This window comes from Citrus clementina, unplaced genomic scaffold, assembly GCF_000493195.1.
Source record: "Citrus clementina cultivar Clemenules unplaced genomic scaffold, Citrus_clementina_v1.0 scaffold_1, whole genome shotgun sequence".
NCBI lineage: Eukaryota > Viridiplantae > Streptophyta > Magnoliopsida > Sapindales > Rutaceae > Citrus > Citrus x clementina.
This window is the reverse complement of record NW_006263303.1, coordinates 3,444,672-3,461,682: the sequence shown is the minus strand read 5'-3', so window position 1 is coordinate 3,461,682 and position 17,011 is coordinate 3,444,672. Positions and strand designations below refer to the sequence as shown.

At 32.3% G+C, this 17,011-nt stretch overlaps 3 protein-coding genes across 3 annotated transcripts; all 3 read right to left on the bottom strand.

Moving 5' to 3' along the window:
• Positions 1-6,437: 6,437 nt before the first annotated feature.
• On the bottom strand, positions 6,438-9,177 carry LOC18055024 (amino acid permease 8). The gene is made up of 7 exons (XM_006450667.2): positions 9,063-9,177; positions 8,091-8,318; positions 7,896-7,989; positions 7,585-7,802; positions 7,358-7,497; positions 6,951-7,172; positions 6,438-6,866 (listed from the first exon to the last, which is right to left on the bottom strand). Exons 1-7 carry the CDS (start codon positions 9,175-9,177, stop codon positions 6,438-6,440), a joined length of 1,446 nt encoding a protein of 481 aa, XP_006450730.2.
• A 986-nt stretch (positions 9,178-10,163) lies between these two features.
• On the bottom strand, positions 10,164-12,991 carry LOC18055061 (amino acid permease 8). Its single transcript, XM_024178250.1, has 7 exons — positions 12,822-12,991; positions 11,832-12,059; positions 11,641-11,734; positions 11,330-11,547; positions 11,093-11,232; positions 10,777-11,004; positions 10,164-10,685 (listed from the first exon to the last, which is right to left on the bottom strand). Exons 1-7 carry the CDS (start codon positions 12,919-12,921, stop codon positions 10,257-10,259), a joined length of 1,437 nt encoding a protein of 478 aa, XP_024034018.1. The 5' UTR covers positions 12,922-12,991; the 3' UTR covers positions 10,164-10,256.
• Positions 12,992-15,097: 2,106 nt separating this feature from the next.
• Positions 15,098-16,794, bottom strand: LOC18055060 (mitochondrial import inner membrane translocase subunit TIM17-2). Its single transcript, XM_006450665.2, has 2 exons — positions 16,707-16,794; positions 15,098-16,114 (listed from the first exon to the last, which is right to left on the bottom strand). Exon 2 carries the CDS (start codon positions 16,043-16,045, stop codon positions 15,377-15,379), a length of 669 nt encoding a protein of 222 aa, XP_006450728.1. The 5' UTR covers positions 16,046-16,114; positions 16,707-16,794; the 3' UTR covers positions 15,098-15,376.
• Between the last annotated feature and the right edge of the window lie 217 nt (positions 16,795-17,011).

Sequence of the window (17,011 nt, the reverse complement as noted above, 5' to 3'; positions counted from 1 at the left end):
GAGAAATGGGAGACCGATTCATAAAAGAATTAGAATTAGTCGCTCATTTTCAAGAATTGTCTGATTATTATTGACAATATTATACCCAATGCACGCAATCCAATCAAATGCAGTGGAGCCTAATGCTAATCTTGTTGCACACCATCGTCACACGCAATCCCGTCTTATGGTGTGTTGATTGCCGGGTGCTGATCAAACAAATTATTATTATTTTGTTATTATTATTTATATTAATATAATAATGATAATAATAATTAATTATTGTCACATATATTATTATTATTGACAATATTATTAATAACAATAAAAAATAATAATTATCATAATTATTAAATAAATAATAATATAACTACTACAATTAGCTAAGGACATTTTAATAACTTAAAATAATTCATTCTAATTCCAATACAAAGTGAACACATTCTGATTTGGATTATTATAATTTAAATGAACAATTTATTTTTATTTTCATTTCAAATTCTTATTTCATTCTATTCCAATTTTGGCCCTCTATAATTTCCATTCCTCTATGATTCCACTTAGTAAACGCACCATTAGGGTAAGGACAATAAACTACCTGTCAATTTATGGTGTGTTTACTTGAGAGTTTAGAGAATGAGAATGAAGGAAAGAGAATATAACTCATTTTTACTTGACAAAATGTAATTTAGGAATTAGAATAAAATATGTGGGTCTCATACAATTTAGGAATAAAGAATGGGAATCTCATTCCCATAGAGGGTTGGGAATGGGGGTTCTCATTCACTGACCTAACTTTTTTATCCCTCTAATTTTTTATATTTTTATTATTGTTATTATTAAATTTTATTAACTTTATTATTGTAGTTATTATTAATTATTGTTATTATTATCATTAATTTTATTTATTTTAATTAATGTCATTTTCATAATAATATTTATACATGTATCTAGTTAATGAAAATTATATAATTTAATACTACGAGTATTTTGATAAATTGATTCTCATTCCCATTTATTTTACCAAATAAACACATCAATGGCATTCTAGCACATTCATATTCTCATTTATTTTTGTCAAATAAACATTAGAATATCATTTTCATTCCTTATTCACATTCCCATTATCTATTCTCATTCCCATTCCATCACATTTCATAAAGTAAACGACATCATTAGTGTAAGGAGTACACCAGTTGAATTCCTTCTAGATCATGAAGAATAGTAATATGTTGTATTTAATGGTCGTTTACCTATCTAACTGGCCCAGTGCTTTGTGTCCAATTTTCAATTTGCTTCCAGAAACAAAATATACACTCCAGATTTAAAGTGCACGACAGAGAATTTTTCTGGACAGTTGACAAGTCGATGAAAACTAGTGTAGTAACTCTTTTATGAATTTCAACATATTCATTGATTCCTTTAATATACCTCTTAATCGTATATGGGGACTGGGTATTTCCTTTGGACTTTGGTTTGTTAAATTAATGCGCCAAAAGTGTTCGAGTGCTTTTATGTGCATGTAGGAGAGAATTTTTTTTGTTAATATTTAAAAAAAAAAAAGAATGGCAATTTGACAAGTTTTTGATAATAACAATTAGTGAATTTGTAACGTAGTATCAAAATTCAGCTTTACTTTTAATTGATGGTGCCTAACACAAAAGACTTTGTAATTTTCTATTTTATAATAATTGAAATACTTAATTTGTATCTCAATTGATGCGATAAATAATATATCACTCTTTGATTTGCTCTGGTGATAATTAATTATTTTTTTAAAGATAAAGAATCTGTTGTTTAGTGGGATGGTATGTTTATCACAAATAATTTTTTTTAATATAATAGAATATAATTAATTAATTAATTAATTAACCACTTTGTAATTAGACAAGAAAGTGAGGCTCAATGATCTTTCCTTGCTTTTACTAGCCTCACATAATTGACGGAAGATTTTGAGAAAGAATAAAAGAAGTGGAAACGTAAAAGCAGCCTTCTTTGAAGAAATTTAATTCGCTGTCTCATAGATATGTTCCAAGTCAATAATGGCCAATAACTACAAAATATGCTTTCATATCTGGAATAGTGAATCATGTATGAGACACGTGTGTGTGTGGGTGTTATTTCGATGTCATGTGCGAGTGAATTCAACTGGTCGAAGTACTAATTAATACTATTGTTCACTCCAAGCTTTGACGATTTGGCAAGGTTAGATTCGGAGGGTTGCAAATAAAATAATGATATTGTTTCTGGTAATATTATTATAAAGGATTGATGAAAATTACATTGTCTGTATCTATTTTATCACCGGGCTAACGCATGTTTCCCCAACATTTGAAAGTTTAAATTGAAAAATAACATAAGTTAAAGCAAGTCATAATATAAAAGATAACCAAGTTGAAGTTGAAATTCTGATTAATATAAATGTTGTTCTAACCTATAGGCTAACCTGAGTTAAGGGTTTTAGGTCCATCATTAAATTTGCCACTTATAAAAAAAAGTGGTAGGTGGCTTGATCGTAATCTAATTTCACTTTCTATGTTTATTTTTCCTGTTTTGTTTGGTATATTGTCGTGAAAACTAAAGAAAAAAATAGTAATTGATGATGTAGAAACGTAAAAGATTAAAATATTAGAGAAATTAAGTTTATAATAATGAATATTTTATTAGAAAAGTTTTGAATGAATAAAACGAAGATTTTGAGTCCTTTTTATACTAATATTAAATTTTACGAATTTACTAAAATAAGAAATCTAAAAATATTATTTTATAATAAAATTTTCTTAATCTAAATAAGAAAAACAAAACAGAGAGCACCCAAAAATCTAATATTTAGAAAAAAAAAATCCTAAAAATAACAGGAAAAATAAAAAAATAGATTTTTTGACTTGTCCACGAGGCAAAACAACATTAATTGTTCTAGATTTGATTGATCTCGTTGTAAGTTTAGAAATGATATATTATACGCTTAAAACGGATACATGTAATGTAAATTATGTCCTCCAAAAAATATCATACTTATCCTACGCAACCATTTTACATTAATAATATTGCAAAGCAAAAATTATTTATTATTAATTTAGGCATATTAAACAAACAGGAATTTAATATTTATGCAAGTATCCGACATCCACGAACATGAAATAAATATAATTTTAATAAAAAATTGAGTGAACAATGCAATCTTCCGAATGGCTACCCTTGAAGGAAAAAAAAAAAAAATAGTTGATTTCATTTTTTCGGAAGAAGAATGTAGTTTGATTTTAAAACAACGCACGCTTGCTAAATTGCAGGCGTTTTCTCCGAAAACTGGTCTGTAATGATTGTAGTGGTCAACAAAGCAAAGGGGTTTTGTCTCCGTAGAAGGTGAACAGGTGAGAATGAAAGCCGGGGGAGCACCTAACATCGTGAAAAATTATCCCTTAGATTTGGTACATGCACTTTTGATTTTCTCTCCTTACTTGGAAAATTTTATAAGAAATCATATGTTTGGTGGGTGATAGAGATTAATCACGTCATTTTCCACACGCGAGAAGTTCTTGTCATTCATGTAACCTAAATTTGGTCTCTGGTAAGCGGTGACCATCCAATTATTTAACAACCAACAAGTAGAGCATATACAATTTTTTATTTTTTTTAAAAAAAGGATTAGATCATATAAAAAATAACAATTTAAGCAGAAGAGTTAATTATGGGCTATTGGGCCCTGATCCTATACATTAAATGTTTATAGAGCAATGGGTAAATGAATATAATCATAACAAACGTTGAGATTATTTCAACCCTTTTTTTAATTAACAATTTTATTATTAAAATTATTTTAAGTAATCCTTATTTCTCTTTCTCTTTTAGTTTCACAAATTTTCATTAATTTATTCAGATATATTCTTTTAATTGCAAATAATTGGTATCATTAACTAAAAGAAACAAAATCACCATTGAAAAATGAACATCGATAAATTTTCATCTGCCATAAAAGTTATTGAATATCAAGAAATTAATTTTTGCTAAATACAAAAATTGATGAATATCATGATAAAAATTTTCTTATATATAGAAAGAATGAAATATAGGTCGTGATATATTAAGAAACGCAAAAAAAATAAAAAAAAGACTGAAATTAGGTATTTAGTTCGTAGAATACAATAGTTGAGAGAGAACCAATAATTGTAAGGTAGAGAAAAAAGTGATTAGTGAAAAGTAATTTTGAGATTTTTAAATCTTAAATTTTTAATAATGAAATTATTTTTTAAAATGGGTGTAGAGTGAAATTTGATGGATTCAAATAGCCACACCTCATAACAAAACAATGCGAAATTTTTGTCTTTTAGTCAATTTTGAGGATTGTTCAATAAAGAAAAATTTAAAATCATTAAAGAAAATTTCAAACATTTATAAAAAGACAAATGATTATGTCATGGTTTTATCATCTTTTTGTTCATTTATCATATTTCATATTTATAATTTGAATTGGATTATTGGCACCCTTATTTTAAATACAACATGTTAAATAATTTAAATCATCATATAGTTTTTTTTAATACCCTATTTTATTTCAGAAATATCCTTAGTTACTTACTATTCTTTCTCCTAAACAAACCCGTTAGCGATCGCTTTCTTAATTTCTTTTGGCAGTTTTTTTTTCAATATCATCATTCCTTCTTAAAACTATTTAAACATAACTTTCTTTATAATTCCCTTTTTGATAACTGTCCATTATATAAATAATCCAATTGCTAGAACTTTTTTCTTTTTCGGTTAATAATTTTTATCATCATTTGTCTATTTGCTCAACTTCTTGTAGCTTTAAACTCCAAAGAGGAAAATTTTCAAGTTTGTTTGATTGATTATATATAGATATATATATTTTGAGATTATTTATATTGAAGAAAAATATTTACATTGGCTCTATAGTGTGAGTGGTCTTCCAACTTTCTGAGTCATTATGATAAACCTAAAGGATACAGGGTTAGGGATGGGAATGGGCACCATCCACTACGGGTTTGCCATTACTAAATTTGGACTCGCAAAAAAATTTAAATTACCAAATCCATCTGAAACTCATAGTGGTTTTTATTTTTTTTAAAAGACATGTCCACTATCAGTTTTAACAATTATCAAGCTCACCCACAACCTGCAACAAGTTTTTTGCGGGTTTTGTCATTTAAAATCATAAATATAAAAAATATTTTTAATAATATATAAAAAATTAAATTATATAATTCAAACTATAAATTTTTAACAATAGCCTAAAAAATCGGCATATGATAATCAATTCTAGATTTTATCAATGTAAATAAGAAATTAAAGTTTCAACATTGAAGCAAATACACCAAATATATTAATCTAACACAAAATATTTTTGTTCTAGACAAATTATCATCACTAATACCAATGCCTTGCTCCATCTTTTAATCAATATACAAGTAATATTAATAATATTAACAAGTAAATTTTGTATAACTATTATTAACAATTAATTAAATAAATGAAAACCTAACTTTAGTAAGCGATCATTAGGTTCAAGTCATTAAAATAAAACAAACAAAATCAATCAATAAAAATAAAAATATTAGTAATATTAAACTTCAAAATTATAAAATCTCTAGTTATTAAAAGCATATATATGAGATAGGTTAAGTTTAGGAATTAAGAACTTTAACTCACATATATTTAGGTTAAGTTTAGGAATTAAGAACTTTAACTCACATATATTTATGATTAAATTTTTTAATGTAATTTTTCTTATTAAAATTAAAAATATAAATAATAAAAATAAATAATGTTGGTTGACGGATACTCACACGAGTATCCAATAGATTTTTTCTCAATACCAAATCTACCCGCAACCCACAACGGACTTCAGTTTAAAATACCAAATCTACCCCCAAACCGCATCCGCGACGGCAGGTTTTTGTTGGTGGAGGAGGGGGTTTAACAGGTTTGTGGGTAATTTTGCCATTCCTATACAGAGTTTAGCCAATAACAAAAGCACCCAAATATCCAGCCTGTTCCATAAAGGTATTAATTAAAATTGGTTTCTCACTAGACAGTAGACACAAATAATATATTAAAAAATACCTTTGTGATTAGTTAATAACCCACAAAGTAATTAAAATTGGTTTTAAATTGATTTTTTATTTTTATTTTTATAGTAACTAAAATTGGTTTTATTTTATTTTTCCAGGACATGCAAAATATAGCAAATTACATTAAGGTGTCATGCGTAATTAGTTAATAACCTACATGTAACAGTTGGACATAAAACAAATAGTTAGTAACTTCTATTAGCAAAGCAAGCAACTAATATTTTAATTAGCAAGTTCAACGTCATTTCATGTTAATGATTACAGATTCGTAATCAATAACTTGAAAGAAGTAGCTAGCTATAGCAAGCATATATAGTAGAATTTTGCTGAAAACTAATGTGGGTTATACATATTTATATGGTTTTTGTACTATTACTGTGTGACCTTCAAAGGCTTGTAGGTATGGAGAGCCTTGTACAGGCCATGAATCGAGCTACATGCCGCACCCAACGCAGCAAGAAAGCACACCAAGTTCAGAAGCTGCAGCCCAAACCACCAGCTTGTTCCTCTTTTGATATTTTTTTGGGCAATGTACATCTCCAGAGGGAAATAAACTGTCAATGGCCAGTAAGCCAAGGCACCGAGGAGACCTAGCACTTCGTTGAAGAAGGGCAACGCCATGGACAGAAGAGTTGCCATTACCACAAAAATTGTTCTCCAAGTTAGCCTGAACAAGTTGACACTAAATTTTAAGTTGTTTTTGCCGATGGTTACAGGATACTCTTTCGTCACAAACTTTGATTTAGGCCACCTTGTACTAGCCCATGATTCAATCACGTAAAATACTGGTTGAGCCATAACCTGTTCAATTGTTAATGTTATATCAGAAAAGCAGTAGCATACTTACTAACTTGGTGGGAATGTGAGAAATTAATGTAATCGAACCTGGTATGCTCCTAATAGGTGCACGACAATGAAGGAATTGGCCATGTCGACTAACCAAAAGGGCTTGTAAAAGCCAGCCAACAGGTTGCCTGGTGCATGGTTCCCTAATGCAGCATAGCCAAAGCAACCGCAAAGCATATATAAAGTTGTTGCTGTCAGTGTGGCTATTACGTTGGCCTTCTTCATCACTTTGTTTTCAGGGGGAGATGACTTCAGGGTGTCCTAAACATTTACAGGAAAAACAAATGAAAGAGACATCTTCATCAGAATGATTCCGCAGCAAATGTAAGAAGATAGGACTGTTTAAGTGCTCATTAAATTCAAATGATCTCCACTGATGATATTTGTACTCACAATGAGTAAGTGACCACTCAAACATTTGATGGTATAAATGTATGTTAGCTTACTTGGATCTCAATCAAGATCTGCAAATACGCGCAAGCAAAAGCAATATTGCCAATTGCGCTAAACATCCCCCATGTTTTATCTGCTGCAGTCAAATTTGGTCCAATTTCTTCTCCTGTCAGAGAGGTCGTTTCTCCATGTCCTGTTCATAATTCAAGATTGGGATAACTATTTAGCACTTTAGACCTTCGAGAACCCATTGAAGCTCATTTATTTGAAATTAATTTACCCAAGACAGCCTTCGTGAATGCTAATCCCATGCCAATGCCTGCGTACGAAACAGACATGATTGCAGCAATGATGGAGAGCCATGACAGCTTATGAATATTCGGGATCTGAGACAGAAACATTTCAACAATTCCTATTCCAATCATGAATGGATTGTTCGAAAACTTGCATTGAGCTCCATGACCTCTTTTCTGAAAACAATTTGATTTTCGTATGGTCCTATAAATATACACACCGAATATGATGAGTATTAGATTATACTGTCATGCAAATTGAATGTTCATACGCTCCATGTTATTCATTTTAGCTTACAGCATGCTTATTGCTGCAGTGATCGTATAGCCTACTACCATTCCAACAAGGAGGACATACTGAACCAAGCCACAAATCTTGTGTTTTCTTCCTCCTGAATACAAATCGAAAGAAGGGAAATTAATCAGTTAATATGTACTTAAGTAATTAAATTCATCTATGTTTATAGTAAATAAAATTAATTTCTAAGGTTACCCAAATAAGTTTTGACAGCAGCCCTGTATGTGTGATTTCGGTTTCCAGAAAGTGGAGCTCTGTAACAGTCTGCTAAGAGACCTGATGAATATAAGGATATACTGGAGAATATTAACAGAGTGGACACACCGGTGATCCATCCAAGCTGTGCTATGCCCCATGCCAGTGACAGCACTCCAGATCCTACAATTGCTGTGACTATATGTGCACTTGCAGTCCACACAGTCCCTTCAAATAGATTGAAAATTAAAATTAATTAATTAGTTTCACATGAATTTGTCCATCCCACCATATAATTAATTAATCTCAAATATGTCTACATTAGCATATAACAGAAAGCCATTTCAAATTTCATTATAATCGTTGTCCTTCAGGAATTAGTGTTCAATAATAATTTGAAAGTTAATCAAAGTACGTGCATCTGGGTACAGTACATTGAAGCATTCAAATATGTCAAATATGCAGAGAGGCTACGTGGCCAATGAATCATAACACGTCTTACATAGATAGTTTCTTTTACCATGCATGCAACCGAAAGCTTGGCCTTTTGTTCACTGATTATCAACTACTTGATCAATATCTTCAGTGATAATCAACTATTTAATCAATCTGTTTATAAAACCTTTTCCTTTCTGTTCAAGAAAATTCATCTGCATACATGTTTATGAAATCCGATTTTTTTAAATTGTGAGCGGAGTTCAAAAAGGAAAAAAAGAAAAAGCAAAAGAAGGAATACTTTCAAGTTGTTCAGGTTCAAGAGATTCTCCGTTAATGTCTACCAAAATGAATGACTGGTCCAGTATATCAAATAGATATCAGCCATTAAAGCTCTATCAAGAGCTTAAAATAATGCAAGCAAGCAAGATCCAACAACAATAACATGTACTGTTGCATGCGTATATGCATGAGTTTAAGTACTGAAGGAAGATGATAATGAGAGAAATGAAAGGGTTGTGAATATTATTATATTACCAGTTCTTTTAGATCTTCCATCATCATCGACCCCACCATCTGCAACTTTGTAAGCCTGTGCATCCATACTTGAAATATTATTAGCTTGTTCAATTTCTTCATCTATTTCTCCCATCCTAGCAAATCCAAGTGTGAACACTATCATCCAGTACTACTCCTGCAAGCTCACATAATATATATGGAATTAAGAGGAGAAAGAAAAAACTATTACGAAATTGGTTTGGTGCAGAGCCTATAGACTAGCATTTCCAGCTAGGCTGTATCCGTGTCTCTCGATGTTCATATTAACTTCCTCTCGGAATTGCAATGGCCAATCACTTGTTCACAAATACGAATACATTTGTTGTTCTTACAAAGCCATGCATGCAATTGGTGCTAATTCGGCGCCATGCAACTGGCGCTAGTTCGGCCCAATTGGATTTGACGAAATTAAATGCTATTTGTGTGATGCCTTTTATTGTAATAATTTAGATTTATTCTGTCAATTGCATTTATTTTGGCTGCTTCACTTTAGCATGCTGGTAATGACATGCAGTTTGACTTTTCAGTCATTTCATTCTCTGTCGCTGCAGTCTGCAACACCAGTCAGAATTAGGGAATAGGGAGAATTTGAATCCAAGTCCAAATAAAAGATTTTCTAAAAGATCGATCCTAGCTAATTAAATCACAGGTTTGTCGCATCCCTTTGAGAATATTTGCTAAAGAGTATATTAATTTTACAATTTAAATATTTATTTACTTATTTATGTGATAAAAAAAGATGAAAAAATATGTTATTTTTTAAAAAACTATTCAAATAGAAATAAATTTATTATTTTAATTAAATAAATAATTTTTTTTTTAAAAAAATAATTAATAATTAAAACACCCACCTCTCTCTCTTCAATAAAAAGTAATAAAATATTAATTAAAAGAGAAAAAAATTCTATAAAATTAAAGAAAAATAATCATTTATTATTTAAAAAATCTTAATTGAAGTGTATTTTGAAGTTTTAAATGTTGATGTGGCTTTTCAAATAAGTGATAAAATCTTATTTGAGGAGTTTACGAGAAATGGTCTTATTAGAGCCAAATCTAGATTTCTTTACATTCTATTATCTTTTCTTATAAAAAATTGTTTCAGGAAATTATTATGAAGTTGAATATTACTTCCTTGTAACATATATGCATACAATCGCTGCAATGGGGTTTTGATTACTGTGTAAACTTGAAGAGCTTGTAGGTATGGAGAGCTTGGTTCACGCCTTGAATGGATCCACATCCTGCGGCCAATGCAGCAAGCAAGCACACCAAGTTCACAAGGTGGAGCCCAAACCAGCAGATCGTTCCTCGTTTTATTTCTTTGCGGACAATGTACATCTCCATAGGAAAATAGACCGTCATCGGCCAGTACGCTATGGCTCCGAGGAATGCAAGTACTTCATTGAAGAAAGGGAATGCCATAGAAATAAGTGTTGCCATCGCCACAAAAGCTGTCCTCCAAATTAACCTGAAGAAATTGACACTGAACTTGGAATTATTCTTGCCAATGCCCAAATGGTGCTCGTCATTTATGAACTTTGATTTAGGCCACCTATTTCCAGCCCATGACTCAACCACGCCGAACACTGGCTGAGCCAGTACCTTGTTCAGATGAAAAATAATCGCATTAGACATTTACATGTAGAAATTTGCCACATCTTTTCATGTTTAATTTAGAGAAACATAACTGAACCTGATAAGCACCCAATAGGTGCACTACTATGAAGAAATTTGCCAAATCTATCAGCCAAAAGGGCTCATAAAATCCAAATCCAGTCAAAATGTTGCCTTGTGCATGGTTCCCTAATGCAGCGTAGCCAAGGCAACCGCACATCAGGTACAAAGTTGTTGCTGTAAATGTAGCTATAGTGTTAGCTTTCTTCATCACTTCTTGTTCAGGAGGAGATGACTTCAATGTGTCCTAAATATTTTTACAGGGCCCAGAAGCATCAATACACATTTGAAAACAAAAACAAACCATCTAAAATTTTGATCATAGGTTGGCTTACTTGGATTTCAATCAAGATCGCAGCATATGAACAAGCAAATGCCATATTGCCAATTGCTTGAAATATCCTCCAGGTTTTATCTGCGGCAGTTAAATCCAGTCCAATTTCAACTCCTGTTAGAGTGGTCTTTTCTCCATGTCCTGTTCAAATTCCATCGTTTTCAAGATAAGGAGTGTGCTATCACCAATCACTATTCCAAAGACACAATTAATTGCTGAGTCAATGGGAAAGGATTACCTGAGACAATCTTTGCAAATGATAGTCCCATCCCAATTCCAGCATACGAAAAGGACATGCTTGCCGCGATGGTGGAGAGCCATGACAGCTTATGGAAGTTTGGGATCTGAGACAAAAGAATCTCCACTATTCCAAGTGCCATCATGTACGGATTGTAGGAATACTTGCAAGGAGCTTTATGACCTTCTTTATGGTAACAATTTGATTTGCTTATGGCCCTAAAAAAATACACATCAATCATATTAATATCAAACATTGTTATAAAGATTGAATTTAGTCTCTGACATAGAATGTAGTCATATAGAGCTTACACCATGCTAATTGATGCCGTGATTGTATAGCCTACCATTGCTCCACATAGGAGGGTATATTGGACCAACCCAAGAGCCTTGTACTTTCTGCCACCTTATTTAACTCACCATAAAGGGAGGGTGTTAAAATTTAAACTCATCTATACCTCAGAAATTTTGCCTGTATTCATTAATTAGCTGTTTGAATTTACCCAAGTAGTTTTTAACAGCATCCCTATATGTGTAATTCCTCTTCACAGAGTTTGGAGCTCTGTAACATTCTGCTAAGAGACCAGATGTATACAATGATATCCCTGAGAAAATTACGAGAGTGGCTATGCCGATGATCCAACCCAGCTGAGCCAAACCCCAGGCAAGTGAGAGCACTCCAGAACCAACAATTGCTGTAATTATATGTGCACTTGCAGTCCACACAGTCCCTATATCAAACATAAGGTTATGTAGATTGGAAAATCAAAAGAATTTGACATGAATTCATTCTCCATAAATGAACAAAGGCAAAAACAGAAAACAAATCTACCCATCACATTTAATGATCTTTAATGCAATAATATGTAAATCTACAAGTAATAAAAGAAATATATTATAAGCATCCGCTAAAGATTTCAGCTATCCTATCATTTTGTTAAAACACTTAGTAAAAAACACTGAACAAGGTAACCCAATCAGTCAATCTCCTCTTCAACTATATGATTGGAGCAAATTTCATGTTTAGAACTTGATCCTAATCAGTTGTTTAAGACATTTGGTACATCAAACATAATAATCCAATCCCCTCACTCATTTTATCGAGTTTTATGGTTAGAGCTTACTTCTGATGATCTCTCCTAACCTTTTGTTAAAATGTTTTGAATAAAACTCCTTGCAAAAAATCGACTATGGTAATTCAATTTCCTCCCCGCCCATATTAGCGGTTTAAACTCAGAAGTTATATATAAAATTATACTTGGGGGAAGAAAATAAATAAATTGGGCACGGCATACTTTCCTAGCAGAACCCAAAAAGAAGCAAATTGATTCAATTATATCAACCACTAAACTTACATGCAGAGTTGGTATTCCTACATGAATAAGCAAATGAAACATGATCAAAACAAAGCAAAGTGTTGCATGCGTGAGCAGGGTTCCGAGCAAACTAATATTATATTAATAGAGTACTGAGAGAATAAACAGAATCAATACCAGTTCTTCTAGATCTTCCATCATCATCAACTTCCCCATTTGCAACTTTAACTGGATCCACACTGATTTCACATATCTCTGACTCAATCTCGTGATTCATGCTGCTCAATTCTAACTCTCTCTCTCTTTGCTTCTCTACTTGAACAAGTCAAATATTGTGCTTTGTAAAATGAAATACTATTAACTGGTTACAATATAACAAAGAAAATTGGTAGCCAAAATGAATTGCAGCTTTAAATTCTGGGACCGGCCTATTTTTAGATGAAGGATTTTTATATAGTTTTGGTAATTAATTTAATCCCGTTGCTGCTGATGCAGCTCAATATCACTGCATATGGCAAAGATGGCCACGTAAATTGCAGGCACTTGGTTTCATTGTACAACACCACGACTGCATGTTACGCAGAGAGAATTGGACCAGATTGCATTAATGAGTTCACATTTTAAGTCATTGCATTGCATTTATTACCTGTATTTGAAGTATCTTCGACTGAATTATCTTTTTTTCAATTTTATGCTAAATATTGATCGGTTACAGGATCATGGCCTCGTAGGGAATTCAAGTCTTTGTTGTGCATTTGTGCATTTGTGGGTGAAAGAAGATTATTAATAATCTTTCTCTAGTACGTGTGTCTTTATTTTTAATTTTTTTTATGTGAATAATTTATTAAATTGTATAATTTAATAATATTTTTTATTAATTCTATTAAATCTTATAATTTAAAAGTATGTCCGTATATAAAAAAAAAAGTGTGCTCTCATTAGAAAAAAGACTATATACATACACTCTCAACATTTAAAAAGATTAAACAATAATAGATTTGAGTAAATTTTATTTTCTAAATAAATTAAGGTTGGTTTCCGATAAATTATTCTGAGTAATGATACAACCACAAACTCTTGTACAAACTTATTTTGTACAAACTGATGTGGCATGATAAGATTGGTTGAATTAAATATCACTTGGTCCACATGATTTGTTTTTATTAATTTATATTTTCATTCAACCAATAAATTAATGCCACGTCAGTTTGTACAAAATAAGTTTGTACAAGAGTTTGTGGCTGTATCATTACTCAATTATTCTTATTCTCTTTTCCACAATTCTCTTTTCCATAATTGCAAACAATTACATTTACTGATGCCTCCTTCCAACTTGACGCTAATTAAGGACTAAGGAGCATTACAGTTTACCTACAAAGATTGGGAAAATTTTACCTCTCATTGATTTTTTTTTTTTTTCAAATTTTGTTGATAATTTAAGATTCGTTTTAGTTTATTTATTTTGAAAGCCAGCTGCATTTTAGCTTAGACCATTAATAAACAAGGCTTAGCTGCTTGTAATCTTTAATGCGTTTAAAAATGAATTATACTATAAAATTGTACATTTCTCTGTTTATGAAGATGTCCACATCAAATACCTTAAGAGAATGGTGGATTGGGCTACTTGAATACACTTGTATTTGTACAGTATGGCACATAGGCCTGCATTTATACAATATGGCACGACACGACTCAGATACAAGCCTGATTAGACATAGATTTTTAGCATAAAAGTTATTTTTTATTGAATTATATTGCTTAATTTATTAAATAAATAAAATTGAAATGAGCAACATTAAATCTATTAGTTTTTTACTCTATTTAAATTGTACTGAATTTGTATAATTAATTAATGTCGTGTTATTTTAAATTATAAATAAATGGATGAGTTGTTAATCAAATTTGAAATTAAATTTGTATTGCCATTTAGTGTGGTGTTACTTGTTTAGTTTTCTTATTATTGTTACTGTTATGTTTTTAACATACTTCAAATGGATGAATGAATGAGCTTCTGGAAAAAAAAAATTAAAGAAAATATTGATATTGGTCTAATTTCTTTATTTTATTATAATTTATATTTTAAATACGGGCCTGTGCAAAGCAGGCCCCAGCATGGCATTGTCCACCACTCAGTGGGCCGGGCCGACGAGCCCCCATGCGCTTACTTCATCTCCATCGTTACTAACTCTTGGATAACCATCAGACTATCAGTGTATGGCAACACGAGTATGTGATCAGCTAAGGGTCCGTTTCTGTGAAGGAATTGGACCACCAAATGACTTCATCTTCATTAAGGTAGTTGAAGTTCCTATCTAACCATAACAAGTAAGTTGATAATAAGTGTATAAAAATCTTCAAATCGTAAAATGAAAAGTCTGTGACAGATGCAATTTACCTTTTTTTTTTTTTTTTGTCCCCTGAAGTAGACAAAGCGATTTCGGCCTAATTGTATATTTTGCTGTAGCAAATAAGTTTCCAAACATCATATAAATAGAGTTAATTTATTACAAAAAATAGTAGTTAACAAATACCTTACAAAAAGGGGAAAAATATTGGAACAGCAGATTTTAATTCAACATAATGATAATGACAGGTCGACATTAATGATGACGATAATATGCCTATAAAAAGAATATCAGTAAGAGATTGAAGACTGATGGCAGAGCACGGTCAAAAGAACAAGCAAATTAAGATTTCTTCCAACAGCGGAAGTGTGACTAGCTCTGCCCATTTCACTTGTACTCAAATGATGGCACTGGAGGAGCATCAAAGCTCTCCAAAACCTCTGTTTTACTTCCACCACTGGTTGCTTCGTCTTCCTTTTTACCACCGAAAAACCCTCCAAACCATGAAGACGAGGAAGATGAGGATGGTGATGAACTCTCAACTGGTACTGGTACTTGACCTGGCATTTGCCCCATAGGATATCCAGGCACACCAGCCATGTTGGGAGCCGGCTCTTCCATCATAGGCATATTCTGCGGTGCACTGAGAACCTTATTTAACATGATCCCAGCTCCTTCAATCAAAGCAAGCAAGACCCCACCAAACAAAGCCGACCTGGAAGCAGAACCCAACCCTTGCCGCATTGAAAGAAACCCCCCAGTGGCAGCACCAGCTATAATTGAGTTCCATGGGTCTTCCTTTTGTCGGAGATACACCATTGTGCAATCAAAAGTAGAGAAGAGGCCGCCCCACACAGCAAAACTGCCGCCAACTCGAGGGGCATTCATACGTACTGCTTGAGTTCCTCCACTTAAACGTGCACCTGACGGGGAATTATATGTGCCTTTCAAGAAGTGGAATGCGGCACCTCCAACCGCACCCATTCCGAATGCACCACCAACATCATCAAGAATACGGTCAGGGCAAGGCTCTCGAGAAGTTTCAGGGGTTCCCATAGATGTCGTAAAAAGGAGATAAATCTAGCACTCCAACGCACCTATCTCCCCGCAAGCAATACCCAAAGCCTAAAACAGACATAAAATGGAAAAACTCATTGATATCAATGGATATTAAGACATAGCTGCATATTCAGTGAAATTTCAGACTTCCTCAAGTTTAATTACGATGAACAGACATCCCCAGAATATGACCACAAACTAAAAGAGACAACGGAGTTCAATCCCTCAAAATAATCAAGTTAAAACTCTTCAATTAGCTTCATGAAAAGCTGCTCTTTTTCATGAAAAATAACAACTACTAAATAATCCTCCTTTCAAACACAAAACTTGATTCTCAGGAATATTCCATTATGGTTGCCCGAGAATCAATCATTGCTACAATAATCAATAAAAGAAAAGAAATTAAATTTTGAGCTAAACCTAATCAGCTAATTCATACTTTGAGTTATGGAATCAAAGGAAAATATAACAATCAAAATAACAAGACGATAAAAGTATAAAACCCTAGCACAACTGATAATCACTTAGATTAAGAAATCTTTAGAAAAGAAAAAGGAAATTTGCCAGTAATTTCTTTGCAACCGAACAGAAACAAACTTTTCGTGTGGGGGAGTTTTCTTTTAATTTCTCAGCAACCAAACAGAGAATCGAAACGTACCCGTAAGAAAATCACAGCCTGATCGGACAAAGTGAATGCAGCGTGGAAACAGTGCTGGAGTGTATAGGGTCTCACCTTTCGTCGTCTTCGAATTGGTACCCGTGCACTGCACGCTGATGATTTTGGACATTTTATGATAATAACATCGAGTCCCTGATTTCTTACTATTTTACAATTAACGACATTTTCTCTTCGATTTGTATCATATAGGTCCTCAACCCCGGCAACCCTTGGAGTCTGATCAAATGACCCCACCCCGGTGACCCCACTGGAGAAATAAAGGATAGTCTCAAACATTACATATA

Coding starts and splice junctions, on each gene's coding strand:
- LOC18055061 (XM_024178250.1), bottom strand. CDS start 12,921: ATGAATCACGAGATTGAGTCAGAGATATGTGAAATCAGTGTGGATCCA. Junction 12,060..12,821: donor TGGAAGATCTAGAAGAACTG/GTATTGATTCTG, acceptor TGTTTGATATAG/GGACTGTGTGGACTGCAAGT. Junction 11,005..11,092: donor CGATCTTGATTGAAATCCAA/GTAAGCCAACCT, acceptor AAAAATATTTAG/GACACATTGAAGTCATCTCC.
- LOC18055060 (XM_006450665.2), bottom strand. CDS start 16,045: ATGGGAACCCCTGAAACTTCTCGAGAGCCTTGCCCTGACCGTATTCTT.
- LOC18055024 (XM_006450667.2), bottom strand. CDS start 9,177: ATGGGAGAAATAGATGAAGAAATTGAACAAGCTAATAATATTTCAAGT. Junction 7,498..7,584: donor ATTCACGAAGGCTGTCTTGG/GTAAATTAATTT, acceptor AATTATGAACAG/GACATGGAGAAACGACCTCT. Junction 6,867..6,950: donor ACCTATTAGGAGCATACCAG/GTTCGATTACAT, acceptor ACAATTGAACAG/GTTATGGCTCAACCAGTATT.